Raw genomic sequence first — 12,503 nt, forward strand, 5'->3', positions numbered from 1 at the left:
GTGGAAGCAATCAATCAGCAACTCGTGCAACACAAAACCTCACATCCGTTTGCAGTTGTGTGTCTTTTGTAATTTAGTTTTTTCTTGACACGTGGCTGTGTGCGGTCAGAAAAATGTGATAATGATCATGTTTTAGACTTCAGTAAATGGCTTACACATTTGGATACAACAGCCTCTTTGCAAACACCTGGAATTTATCAGAAACTTGTATGTTGTGGTTGTATCTTGTATCTGTTTGTGTGGTGGTTCTGTCACTGGCACATTGCACTGTGCTTGTGTGCATATATGTGTTTAATCACTCATGTGTATGCGTGTTTACTGTTAAAAGAAATGGGCACGTGGGCCAGCTGTAGTAATGAGTTTTGTGAGGACATGACACAGGTCGGCTGATCCCTGAGGTGGACTGACATTAAAGCTGAAGGCAGGAATGAGCAGATGAATGAACAGATGAAGTGTGTCTCTGCCATCAGAGAAAAAGAAAAACCTGAGAAGCCACAAAGTTTTGAGGGAGAAAAAAACATGAAACACAAATCAATGCACAGAGAAAGATTATATATGTGTAGTCTGAAGAGGCTGTCAATAACAAGATGCAGTAACTTGATGCATTAAAGGATTAGTTCACTTTCAAATAATAATTTCCTGATAATTTACTCACCCCCATGTCATCTAAGATGTCCATGTATTTCTTTCTTTCTTCAGTCGAAAAGAAATTAAGGTTTTTGAGGAAAACATTCCAGGATTTTTCTCCATATAATGGACTTCAATGGCAATCAATGGTTTGAAGGTTCAAATGTCAGTCTCAATGCAGCTTCAAAGTCTCTACACGATCCCAGCCGAGAAATAAGGGTCTTATCTAGCGAAACGATCGGTCATTTTCTATAAAAAATAAATACAAAAATAAAATACTTTTTAACTAAAAATGCCCTTCTTGTACTGCGCCACACATTACGTCATCACTTCGCTTGTCTGTGTTTGTCGTGTTCCAGACAGGCTGTCATTCTGTAGTTTAGTTGTAAGGATTTTTTGTGTGTGTGTGTGTGTGTGTGTGTGTGTGTGTGTGTGTGTGTGTGTTATGAGTGTCACTGAATCATCTGGGTTGTTCAAAAACACATTAATAAAACATACCTACTGTGTGCTGCTCAAAGACATGCTTCAGTTAATCCTGCTTTGGTTTTGTTTGGACAAATAGTAATGTAATATCACATTTGTGCTTTTTATGACGATGGTCCGAATATCAGCACGACCACATTACTTGTTGCCACGCGCTGCAGGGCGAATCACAGCCGTGCTGGTATTCGGAACAACAGAGCCCTAATTAATATTGTGTAACAAAGTTTGTTGATGAGGGAAGGAGATGGCGGGAACCGTGAACGATCAACGTAAAGTTTAAATAAACAACAAAACGAAAGTAAAGCGACAGCCCCTCATGGACGACTGACGCATAAAAATCAAGTGTAGCGTCAGTTCTGGCAGGTCACGTTAGTCAAGCTCGCATCAGTGACTCTCAGCTGATCCACGTCTACCTATAGACCCTTTTACAGTTGGTAAACATGGTGACGTATTTGTGTGGGCGGGGCTTAGCTGGAGGCAGAAAGATCCCTCTGGCCGCTTCACTAACGTTAGTTTGCCAGTTTTGTTAGCTTGTTTTTTAACAATTTTCTCTTAATGTGAAAGGTCACTCACTGTCCAGGGCCGCGATTGTTATTTGCAAAAGTTCATTTTAACGGACGGAACCAGATTGGCCAACCCGTACACTCAGTTAATGGATGGACGATCTGACAGGATTAACGTTAACGCTACCGCCGGTTGAGTGGCCTGATCTACACCTGCCCGATAGAAAAACTGAGCGTAAAGAGAAACTGAGGGCATATACATCTTTAGATGCCTATGTGCTGAATGGTCACGTACAAGACGTGTGGTACGATCCGCAGTTCTGCCTAGCCAGCGCCAAGGCCAGACAGAAGACGACAATGTAAAGAGTTACATTACGGTGCAATTGTAATTATGTGAATATTTTCTTGACATAAAAATTCCAGATACAGCATATTCATTTTTTAACTATGTATTTGATTACCCTTTCTTACCAGGTTCTTCAAAAAGTCTGGTCCCAATCAATCAAAACAACAATCATAGATGATTCACAAATAATCACAATCATTTAGAAAACATTATGCGATAAAATGTAAAATTGGAGCCTGTACTCCGTCGAATCTAGAACCCAACAACACAACAAGATGACATTTAATAATAATAATAGTAATTTAAGCTCCTTATTATGTAGTCGAATCTGTGCTGGTTTGTATTGGCCGCCTCCAGTTTTCACTCTATTTTGCCTCCAGCTAGCGCCGTGACGTAACTGTGACGTCGGCGCAAAAGGGGTCTATAGGAATATGATGCCTATCACTGTATACATATATAAGCTCCTTCAGTATTATCAGCAGCTATCGCGTTTCTCAGGCGCTAATTACCCTCCTCCCTCCCCAGCTCCACCTCTCTTCAGTCAGGATTTGGCATTCTGATTCCCCTTGAATCAGAATAAATTCTTGAATCATGTTGTACTTTAAAATCTTGAATTAATGATATCTGCAATACATAGTTCTGTTCTGTTTACCCTAAGGTGGGTTATGGCTGCTCCCTATCCATGCTAGGCTGCATTGATGCGTAGGGAGTTCTTGCCCAGAACAGAACCATAACGCCAATCCAAACTGTATGCTAATTGTCAAGTGTATTTGACGATAGTGGTCCTGACAGAAACATAATAAAACACAACATAAAGTCCAGGCCTTGTCCTCTTTCAGCATTGAACTGTCATCACTCCTCCTTTTATTCTTCCGGAGCTCCTCCGTGAGACTCGAGACCGGTGTGGTGTGCTCATCAGCACTCGCGTCATCGGCCTCGCTCCATTCCCACGGCTCTCGGCCCCACCCTGCATGCCACTAGTTAATTTCTTAAATAAACAGCCTTTGCTGATGCCTGATTAGTCAGACAGTTTTTTTTTTCTAATAAATAATGTGTGAAGATTACAGATCATGGCATAATAACGGCACAGCCCTTTCCCTCCTTTCGGCTGCCTAGCCTTCCTGGAGTGGTGAGGTCAGAGATGTGTTTCTTCCTCATTTCCGTGGCTGAGAGCTCTGGGTGTGGTGGTATCGGCCAATGAGCTTCCTGACTAATGCTGCCACCTCAGTGTCCTCAGTCAACCTTTCTGTCCTCGCATCGTGAATCACCTGATTAGATCTGGATGAGAAGGGAGTGGGTCAGTAGAGGAAATGTGCGACGAATTTGGTTTGTGCTGTCATTGTGAGAGATTGATTCTGCCAGTTTAGAAACGACTCATTCTTAATGGAGTATTAATTTAGAGGCAAAATTGCATATTATTGAGGGTGTTTCAGTTGGAATTACACATTTTTATTGCCCTTAATAGTGTAACCAAAAATACCAAAATCCATCATCACTAACCCTTGTGTTGTCCAAACCCTGAATCACTGATTATTTTTTTATAAAACATAGAAGATATCTTTTGAATTTCCAGAGTGCTCATTTTCATAATGTGGACTGCGGCTGTCGACGTCCTACAAGGACAAAAAGAAAAAAACCTTGACGTAGAAACCCATTCACTGTATTGCTACTCTTCAAAAGCCATATGCTATACTTCGTCATAGCCTGTCATGTAATATAATTATTGTACAGATACGATTATAGTTTTGTTGTCAAAAATGAGACACACATGAAAAAATTAGGTTTAACATCAGGCCTGCTTTTACGGTACATTTTACTCTACGTTTTCATATTCAGACGAACTATTCCTCTAAGTAGTTCTTTCTTCATTTTTTTTGTCTTGCTTTTTTATGATGCATGATGCTCTCTGCTTGGTCACTGCTGGCTGACACAGTTTCCTGTCAGTCCTCTGTGGGCCACATATGACTTCCTTCCATTTTGACCATCTCTAAATGTTTCCCTCACGAAGTCTTTCCTGCACCTCCCTCATTTTAACCCTGCCTTTTTTCCTTGTTCCTTCTCTCACTATTATTGTATGCCCATGGCTCTATAGAGAACTTCCACAATTGTGAATTGAATTGTCAGTTCCTTTTAAACTCAATTCCTGAAACAATCTAGAGTTCTATTGAAAAATGAAATGAATAGAATAATAGAATATCATGCAGTGTATAATTATTAACAATACATCTAATTTTCAGTATAAATCACCCATTATTGTGATCATATTTAACATTATATTATTGAATTTATAATATTTAAATTATATTATACATTTCACAGAGTGTTTGGCATGGTAATGGAAATGAGAATGTTGATATGTGCTTGCAGATGCTGAGCTGCAAGCTCATTGGCTACTGATACAGTACAGCAGGAACTTTCTTAGCTTGTGCTGACTTTTACTTCATTAATATGATTAGATATTTTTTTATTCTAATTTAATGACATTCACACACTTAAGGCTATGTGAGTTTCACAGTATTTAAAACTTAACCCAGGGATCACTGAATTGGAAATAGTTGGAAAATCTACGGCAAGTGACATGAGATCTAATCCTGTGGTTTGTTACAATATGTAAAGTTGAGGTCGTTACACGCTTTCTATTTATACACACTCTACACACACACCTGAATGTACCTCAAATACACATGAACTACACTGTTTTATTTTTATGCTGTAACGATTACAACACACACAGTCACAAATTAATGGGGCTGGCATTATATCAATCAACATGCTTTTTAAGATGTATGTGGTTATGTGTGGCTCAGTTGTCGTGTCTTTTCCTTTCTTCAGGATGAATTGGATCTCACAGACAAGAACAGGGAAGCCATGTTTGCTTTGCCTGACGAGAAGAAATGGCAGATCTACTGCAGCAAGAAAAAGGTAAGTCCTTCACTATGTAAATCATTTTTCAATCAATCAATGTTTTTAGTAGATGGCTAAAAAGACTAAATGTCTCTGGCTGCTATTTTCTTTCGTTAGTCACTGACTAAAGAAAGGTTTAGCATTCTTTGCAAGGAAGTGCTTTATTTTGTCATAGATTCAGAATTGTAAACATTTCATTGTGAGACAAAGCCTTTGAAATGGAAGTTGGAAAACTACAGCTTCTTTGAATCCTCCAGCCAACAAGTCTACCACACTTATCACACACACACACACAGCCTCTCCCTTCCTCCTCTAGACACCATCCTTTTGAAACTCATGTCTGTGGTCAGCCACTTTCAGGATATTACTCCCTTTCTCCCTGATTACAGAGAGAAAGAGAAGACATTGACTGCTTTCAGAAGCCTCAGTGGAATACAGATTTAAATGAATTGGCTTTAGCCATTTCCAGGTTATGTTTTTATGGAAGTGCTATTGTTTTGGAAGGGCCTGCGGAGTGAACGACAACCACTGTAGCTCCGGTCTGGCAATGTGGTCTTCATTGACTGTTACAGTTTAGTTTCCATTGTATCTACAAAGCCTTGTAGAAAGTTTGGATCCATGCTTGCACCTGGAGCTCTGGACACTTGGCCTGGGTTTGGGAGGTGGAATTACAGTATTGGTAAAGTGGGATGTGGCTATGTGAGGATTTGTAGTTATTGTAACAAAGTTTCTGGAACAAAGTTGTCAGCAATTGAGGTTCTCGCAATGCTGCTGCGCTCAAAAATTACTTCCTCTCAGAGCTGAAGGTTAGAAGAGGGGAAAGAAATGCTCAAACCAAATCCAGGAAACAGGAACCAGAACCAAGCAACAGACGTCTTGGAAAACAAGTTGTGAGATCAAACAAAAAGCTCATTCATGTCTGCAGTAATGGAGAATTGCCATAGAAGCCCACCACATGGCCTGCTTAAAATGCACAGCAATGTAAATGGAACAAGCAAGGCTATGTGTTTAGAGAAATCACTCGAAAGAGAGACTTGAATGAATCAAGATGGGAGAGAGAAGTTGAAGCTGTTCCTCTGAGGTTCCCTGCACTTAAAAACTATCAAGTAAATATCTGTGCACACTGGAAACAATTCCTTGTGTAATTACACAAAGTTGCCTAGCAAGCTGCTGTATTTTTGCTTACAGTAAATGTACTGTAATGCAATTTACAGTATACAGAACAGTAATTTATAACTATTGTATTATACTGTATTGTACTATAATATCTATATTACTGGTAAATATTACTAATTAGAATAAACACTATTAATGATAATATTATATATTATAATTATAGTTAGTGTAGTATATAATTCTATAGTATTGTAATACTATTATAATTAAGAAAAACATTACAAATTCAAAGGCAATCTAAAAAATGTTCTTGTCAAAGCTATTTTTATTCAGTCAATTCATTTAAACAATCAAAAACTCAAAAACATTTAAAAATATTTTAGTACTGTGTTTGTTACTTAGAGTACAATCAGCATCAGCAATTTACAGACATGAAAGTATTTTAAGTGTGCAAGAATATATATATGAAACAAAAACATGTAAGAGAGGAAAGATTGAGGACTGGGTTAAGAATCATTGTCCTAAGAGTGAACTTGACTTATCTTAAAAATTATACTAACTGTAGGGCATATGGGTGGTGGAAAACAGTTCATTGGCCCTTAGTTTGAAGTTTTCCATTCAAACTCCATCAAGGACTGAATGAAGCTGTTGACATGTGGGTTAACGATCATCATCTTCCTCTACACCACCCTCCTGGTCTTCCTGCTCACTCCCTGTCTGGCAGTACAACCTGTTCGGACAAGCTCGGACCCCTTACTAATGACCGAAACTGAACAGCAATGGTGAAACTGGTACCAATAGACAAGCTCTCTAACCCCAAATCACCCATTTACACTGTAAGGGAAACTTCTGTTTTTTTCAACCTGGACATTGTTTTCCCATGTTTTTATATCTAACGATTAATTGAAATTGGTCCAGTATTGACCGCATCCACTGCAGTCGTCATTTGAGCCTTTGTGCACCGTCAATGTATGTCTACGCAAAGTGCTTGTTTTTGCCACTGACAGGCTCGGATTGGACACCATTATGAAAAGGATCCCTACAGAGATAGACCTTTTTGTTAATCATAAGATAATTTTTGTTAAAACACAAACGGCATTTTATCGCTCTCCTCAAACCCACCAGACTCCAATGACAAGTACAGTAACTCTACCATCGTAAAACACAATAAAACCCGACAGAAACAAAATAAAACTCATCAAAACCATCTTGGTTTGTCTTTTCACTGTTCTGGTTTGGTTGAAATAAACCCTTAGATAATTTACTTGTTGAGTTGTATAATAAAAGTGATAAAAGTAACTGGTAATAATGATACCGAACTTCCAGAAATCCACCAGCAAGTCTACAGGAACATTAAAATATACTGTCAAATAATCTCGCTCAATCAAAATGACCCAGAATGCCATTTAAACTAAGGTATTTTACTGTAATGTGGAAATGTGGTATTGTACTGTAGGTTTTTACAGTACCGTGCTAAATCTACAGCAACATCTAACTCTAACCCTGGATTTCCACCAGCTGCGGAACGGCTGCGGATCGGCTCCGTGCTCCGCCGTCCTTCAATACTCACCAGGTCCGGATTTGTTGCGGAACGGCTGCGGCCATGACTGACAGCTGAAGTCACGAGGACCCACGAGATCTCGCGAATTCACGAATGGTCGCACGATATAACAGGATGCCCTGTGCTGAATTGCTGCGGAGCTCTCCGGCATCCGGCAAAAATAGAATCTCTGCGTATCTGCTCCGGAGGGCTACGGATTGCCGGAGTCGGAACGCAGCCGTTTCGTAGTCAATGAAAATACACACATTGACTTTAATGGAAACCTATTGACTCCGCCGCCGTTCCGGAGCGAATCCGCAGCCATTCCACAGTTGGTGGAAATTAGGGGTTAGCCTAACAGTGCAGCCTTGAGAAATCACACTGTTCTCACCACCAAGATGTCTAATTCTGCTGTTTGTCAAGAGCCCTGTACGTTCACTCATGCCATTCATGCAGATAGCTAATGCACCCTTTAGTTTCTTTATTGCAACACGGTCAGTAAGTCCACTGCTTTCAATGAGAAATATCTCAGTTGCGTATAGGTCACCTTGGTTCCCTGAGTAGGGAACGAGATACTGTGTCAGTAGCTGACGCTTTGGGAACACTATACCATACCACACCACTGTGCCATAATATGAAGTGACTGCCAGTTTATCAGCCTGTGAAAAGTATATTTGCACAGACTGACAAAAAATGAAGAACCAGGAGTTAGATAAACATCCAGATTGTAAATTCTAATAAAAGTATCCGAAAAAGCTCAGACTGCTGCCACACAAATATCTTTCAAAGATGCACACTTAAGCCCTATTCGCACTGGAATAGTATTTTCTGGGGACCACGTGTGATTTATGAAATGCATTCGCACGGGATAAGCAAAGCCTGTGATTTTACTCGTATTTACTGACTTATCTCCGAGATATGATGTCAATAGGCTATTGCTTGGAAATGTCTTGTTATTATAGGTCTAGCTGTATGATATATCATAAACAGAAGAATGTTCCTCACCGCATGCTTCTATACATGCCATCCATCTCCAGCTAATCATTCTTTTGTTTTTCCTCTTCTGATGGTTTCCATCTTTCCCTTTCTGCAAATTGTTTAGTCATATGGTGTATAGCGATATGATCCAGCACCCAAAATACTATCAAAACACTCCAACGCAGCCTCCATTCTTCGCGAAAGATGGATAAAAAAGCGCACAGGAAACAAAAACCTTGAAAAAATGATATAGACCCCACCAAATCACAGAGATGCCGATTCGCACGGGACTAATATTATCACAGGACCTCGGTGTTCGGTGAAATATGGTAGGTCATTTGCGGGGGAATTTTTACTTTACAAATTACAGACCTGGCAGATTCGCACTGGATTAAGATCACAGACGACCTCCGCAATTATTACAAATGACTAGAGGTCACCAGGTAATACTAATCCAGTGTGAATAGGGCTTTAGATAACACCTGTGAAGCAGCAACACCTCTAGTAAAGTGTGCTTGCATACCAATACCAGCAGCCATGCAGCAACCACCATAACAACTAACCAGGCAAAGCCTATACAACCTCTCATTCCCCTGTGACTCAAAGTGCGGAGGAGAAAGACTGCAACACAACAACTTTGAAGTGGAAGCAACCTTCGTTATATCCTGGTCCAATAAGATTAAAAAAAAAAAGCTCACAGATAAGGCCTGCAAATCTCCAATCTTTTTGAAAGATGTCCGGGCCAATAACAAAATGTTTTTAAGAGTCAGTATTCCTCAGAGGCTAAAACGAGGAACATGTTAAACCTTGTGTAGAAGGTAGTCTTCTATAGAAGACTGCACTGTAAAATCTAATTAGTTAACCTTACTTATATAAAAAAAACATTCAAACTGATTGCCTTAAAAAAGAAAAAAAGTGTTTCACAATATACAGTCAGTCACAACATTAGTTTTAGGTTGACTTTAAATATCCTTGACTGGAATTTAACTTAAGAGAAGCAGATCTGGATAAATCATTCTAAAATACAACAAATTATTTTTGCATTGGAAATTAAATCTCTGTATATATTGGCAGGGTAGAAAAGAGGACAACCCATCGAGATTCTGGAAAGATGTTTGTCTAGATCTAAAAAACAAGGCCAATTACTGCGCTGGCTTTGGGACAGGCAGAAGTCTGTTTGCTAATGTGATTTAGCTGGAAGATTCTGGAGAGGCAAACTGTTATTGAAGGAACAGATACTTGTTTGGCCCACAAATATAGTTCTGTTCTCAAGTCACATAACATACTGTTGAGCTTGTGCAGACTGTTTGAATTGTGTCAGAGCTCTGTGTCAGTATAGCGGATCAAATACACATCGCAAAATTACAACTTCATTAATGCACAACCTCGCTTAACTTATATGTAAGGGATAATGTGTACATCCAGCTGGTTACGTCTGTATTGCAAACGCCTTCATGTTGTGTTTGTTGTTTTTGGAGTAGGCATACCAACACAACATCATTGCCATAGAAACCAATGCAGATATTCCGGAAAACGAAAGAGCGGCATGGACACAGAAATCAGATCTGAACCGTTGCGATAAACAATGTGGACTTCAGTTATTTTAGATCAGATTCCAATAGGATACACAAATAAACGGATTTTGACTGACAGTGTGAACTAAAATGGGAACTAAAATGGAACTTAATGAGGTAGAACCTTTATAAGAAATTGTCTGCATAAGCAACTCTCTTCATGCCACACAAATAGAATTGCCATGGTAGAATTGACTTTTCAGTTGATCTCAGTGGTTTTATGTTATTTTGTTGCTAAGCATTCAATAAGGCATAGAATGCATAGCCCAAACAAATATTTGGTTAAAGATCATTTTTGTCTAGACTGAACAGTCAAAAATTTCCATCATTATAATTAAATTTAAGTATAGCCTAGTTATAATCTCCTTGCTCTGGGATCCGACTATAAAGAAATCCGATTCCGATTCAAAGTGAAATCTGTGATTGTCTTATTAATGAAGGATACAGATTTTAGTAATATACTGAAAATTGAATTGATATATTATCTACCTCCAGGGTTTACCCTGACTTACAGTGGATATAAAAAGTCTACACACAACAGGTTTTTTTTTGTGTTTTTTTTGTGATGTGAAAAATGACAAAGATAAATCATATCAGAACGTTTGTATCTTTAATCTATGCAATGCCATTAAAAACCAAAATGACACTTTTTAGAGAAAAAAAGATAAAAATAAAACTCAAAATAACCCTTTTATACTCGGGTAGGCAGCTGTGTTCAAAACCGATCATCAAGCTCATGTGAAATAGTTCCTGTCTTCACCTGAAGTGAATCTGACATCTTCTTGTTGCATGTGTAACGAAGGCCAGCTAATAAAGAGTTGTGCGAGTAAACCTCAATCCCGTCCTCAACAGGCGCGCTAGTGTCTGGCACTGGAGGCTGCAGTCTTCTTGTTAGCACGTCCGCCTCCCATGCCAGAGACGCCTGTTCAAATCAAGGGGGTAATCCAGTACCCGGAAAGCACACCTTCCCCGGGGGCCGCCATTGGTTAGCAAGCCATCACCTGCTGTTAGCATTCCAATGACTCCCATTCATTTTGGCGTCACTTTGACAGCGAATAACTTTACATCTGAGGCGTTTAAAGACTCTATCTATCCATTGTTTATTTCTAAAGAAACACAACAATGTATAAAAGGCTCCATTACCTTGTATCTTACGTTATGGCCCTGTAGAAGCAGTTTTTGTAAAAATAGGCTAACAATTGCGTCATAACCACGCAACTCTTTGTCGCACAGTAGAGATATTACTGTATGGACAGGAGGAAAAGCTTGCGGGCAATCGGGGGGACGTGGAGGCATAAAGTCCAATAAAGTCAAGGGAGAAGCCCATAGAGAGTCATAAAATTGCTCCTACTCCTAGCTCATGGACAGCTCCTACTCACGCTCTCTGTCTCTGCAAGATTCGGAAGGAAATGATTCAGATTTCTCTTGGCACAGCTACTAGAAGACAGACAGCTCACGTCGCATCTACGTAGTCAAGCTCAGTTTGAGTCTGCGCAGTACGCTCGACCCCCAGGAAGTAAGAGCTCCTAATTGACTTCACTTGTCTCCGTTGAAGTCTATGGGGTCGCTGTGTCCATTTCTTATACTGTCTATGGTTCAAATGGGTTGAGTATGGCTGGTTACACATGCTACTACAAGAGCCATGGTTCGCAAAGAGCTTACAAAGCATAAACGGGATTGTTGAACGGTATATGTAGGTGAGAGCTAAAAAAAAATAAAGATTTCCAAGGCATTAGATAAACAATGGAACACAGTGAAGACATTCATCATTGAGTTGAATACAAGAAAGTATGGCACAACTGTGACATTATCAAGAACTCCAAAATTGACAAAGAGAAAACCAGTAAGGGAGGCTGGCAAATACTGTAGGCTTCCCATTTCCAGGACACGCATATTTCATCACTGATATACCACGACACAAATCGGCACACTGCCAAATGATTTTGTCTCGTTATAACAGCGGAAACTACTTAAAATACTCTGTAATTTATGGTCATATAGATAAGAGTAAGACTGCCATTTATTGGAGGGACAGAAAGCTCTCAGATTTCATCAAAAAGATCTTTATTTGTGTTCTGAAGATGAACGAAAGTCTCACGGGTTTGAAACAACATGAGGGTGAGTAATTAATGACAGAATTTTCATTTCTGGGTGAACTATCCCTTTAACAGGTCTGGAATGTTTTTGCAAAGAAGAGTGGGAAAATATTCAGGAGTCAAGATGTGCCTAATGCAATCAATGGGTGCTTCAACTAAGTATTAGTTTACACTTATTATTTTCTTTCTCTGAAATTTGACATGTTGGTTTTCAGGGACATTCCATATGTTGTAATTATTACATTACATTAAACATGCAAAAAAAAATTGACATGACTTATCTTTGTTTAATTTTTTACATCACAAAAACCAGCTGTTTTAACAGGGATGTGAAGT

The 12,503-nt window shown here is 39.3% G+C and overlaps 1 protein-coding gene across 4 annotated transcripts in view; it reads left to right on the plus strand.

The window, feature by feature from the left end:
- daam2 (dishevelled associated activator of morphogenesis 2) overlaps positions 1-12,503 on the plus strand; it is an 85,860-nt gene that overhangs the window by 31,444 nt on the left and 41,913 nt on the right. For all 4 annotated transcript variants that reach the window (XM_081393817.1, XM_081393819.1, XM_081393816.1 and 1 more), the window contains exon 3: positions 4,792-4,881. In XM_081393817.1, coding sequence (XP_081249943.1) covers positions 4,792-4,881 — 90 coding nt within the window. The remainder of the gene's footprint in view (positions 1-4,791; positions 4,882-12,503) is intronic.

This window comes from Scardinius erythrophthalmus (genome assembly GCF_964197995.2).
Source record: "Scardinius erythrophthalmus genome assembly, chromosome: 19".
Classification (NCBI taxonomy): domain Eukaryota; kingdom Metazoa; phylum Chordata; class Actinopteri; order Cypriniformes; family Leuciscidae; genus Scardinius; species Scardinius erythrophthalmus.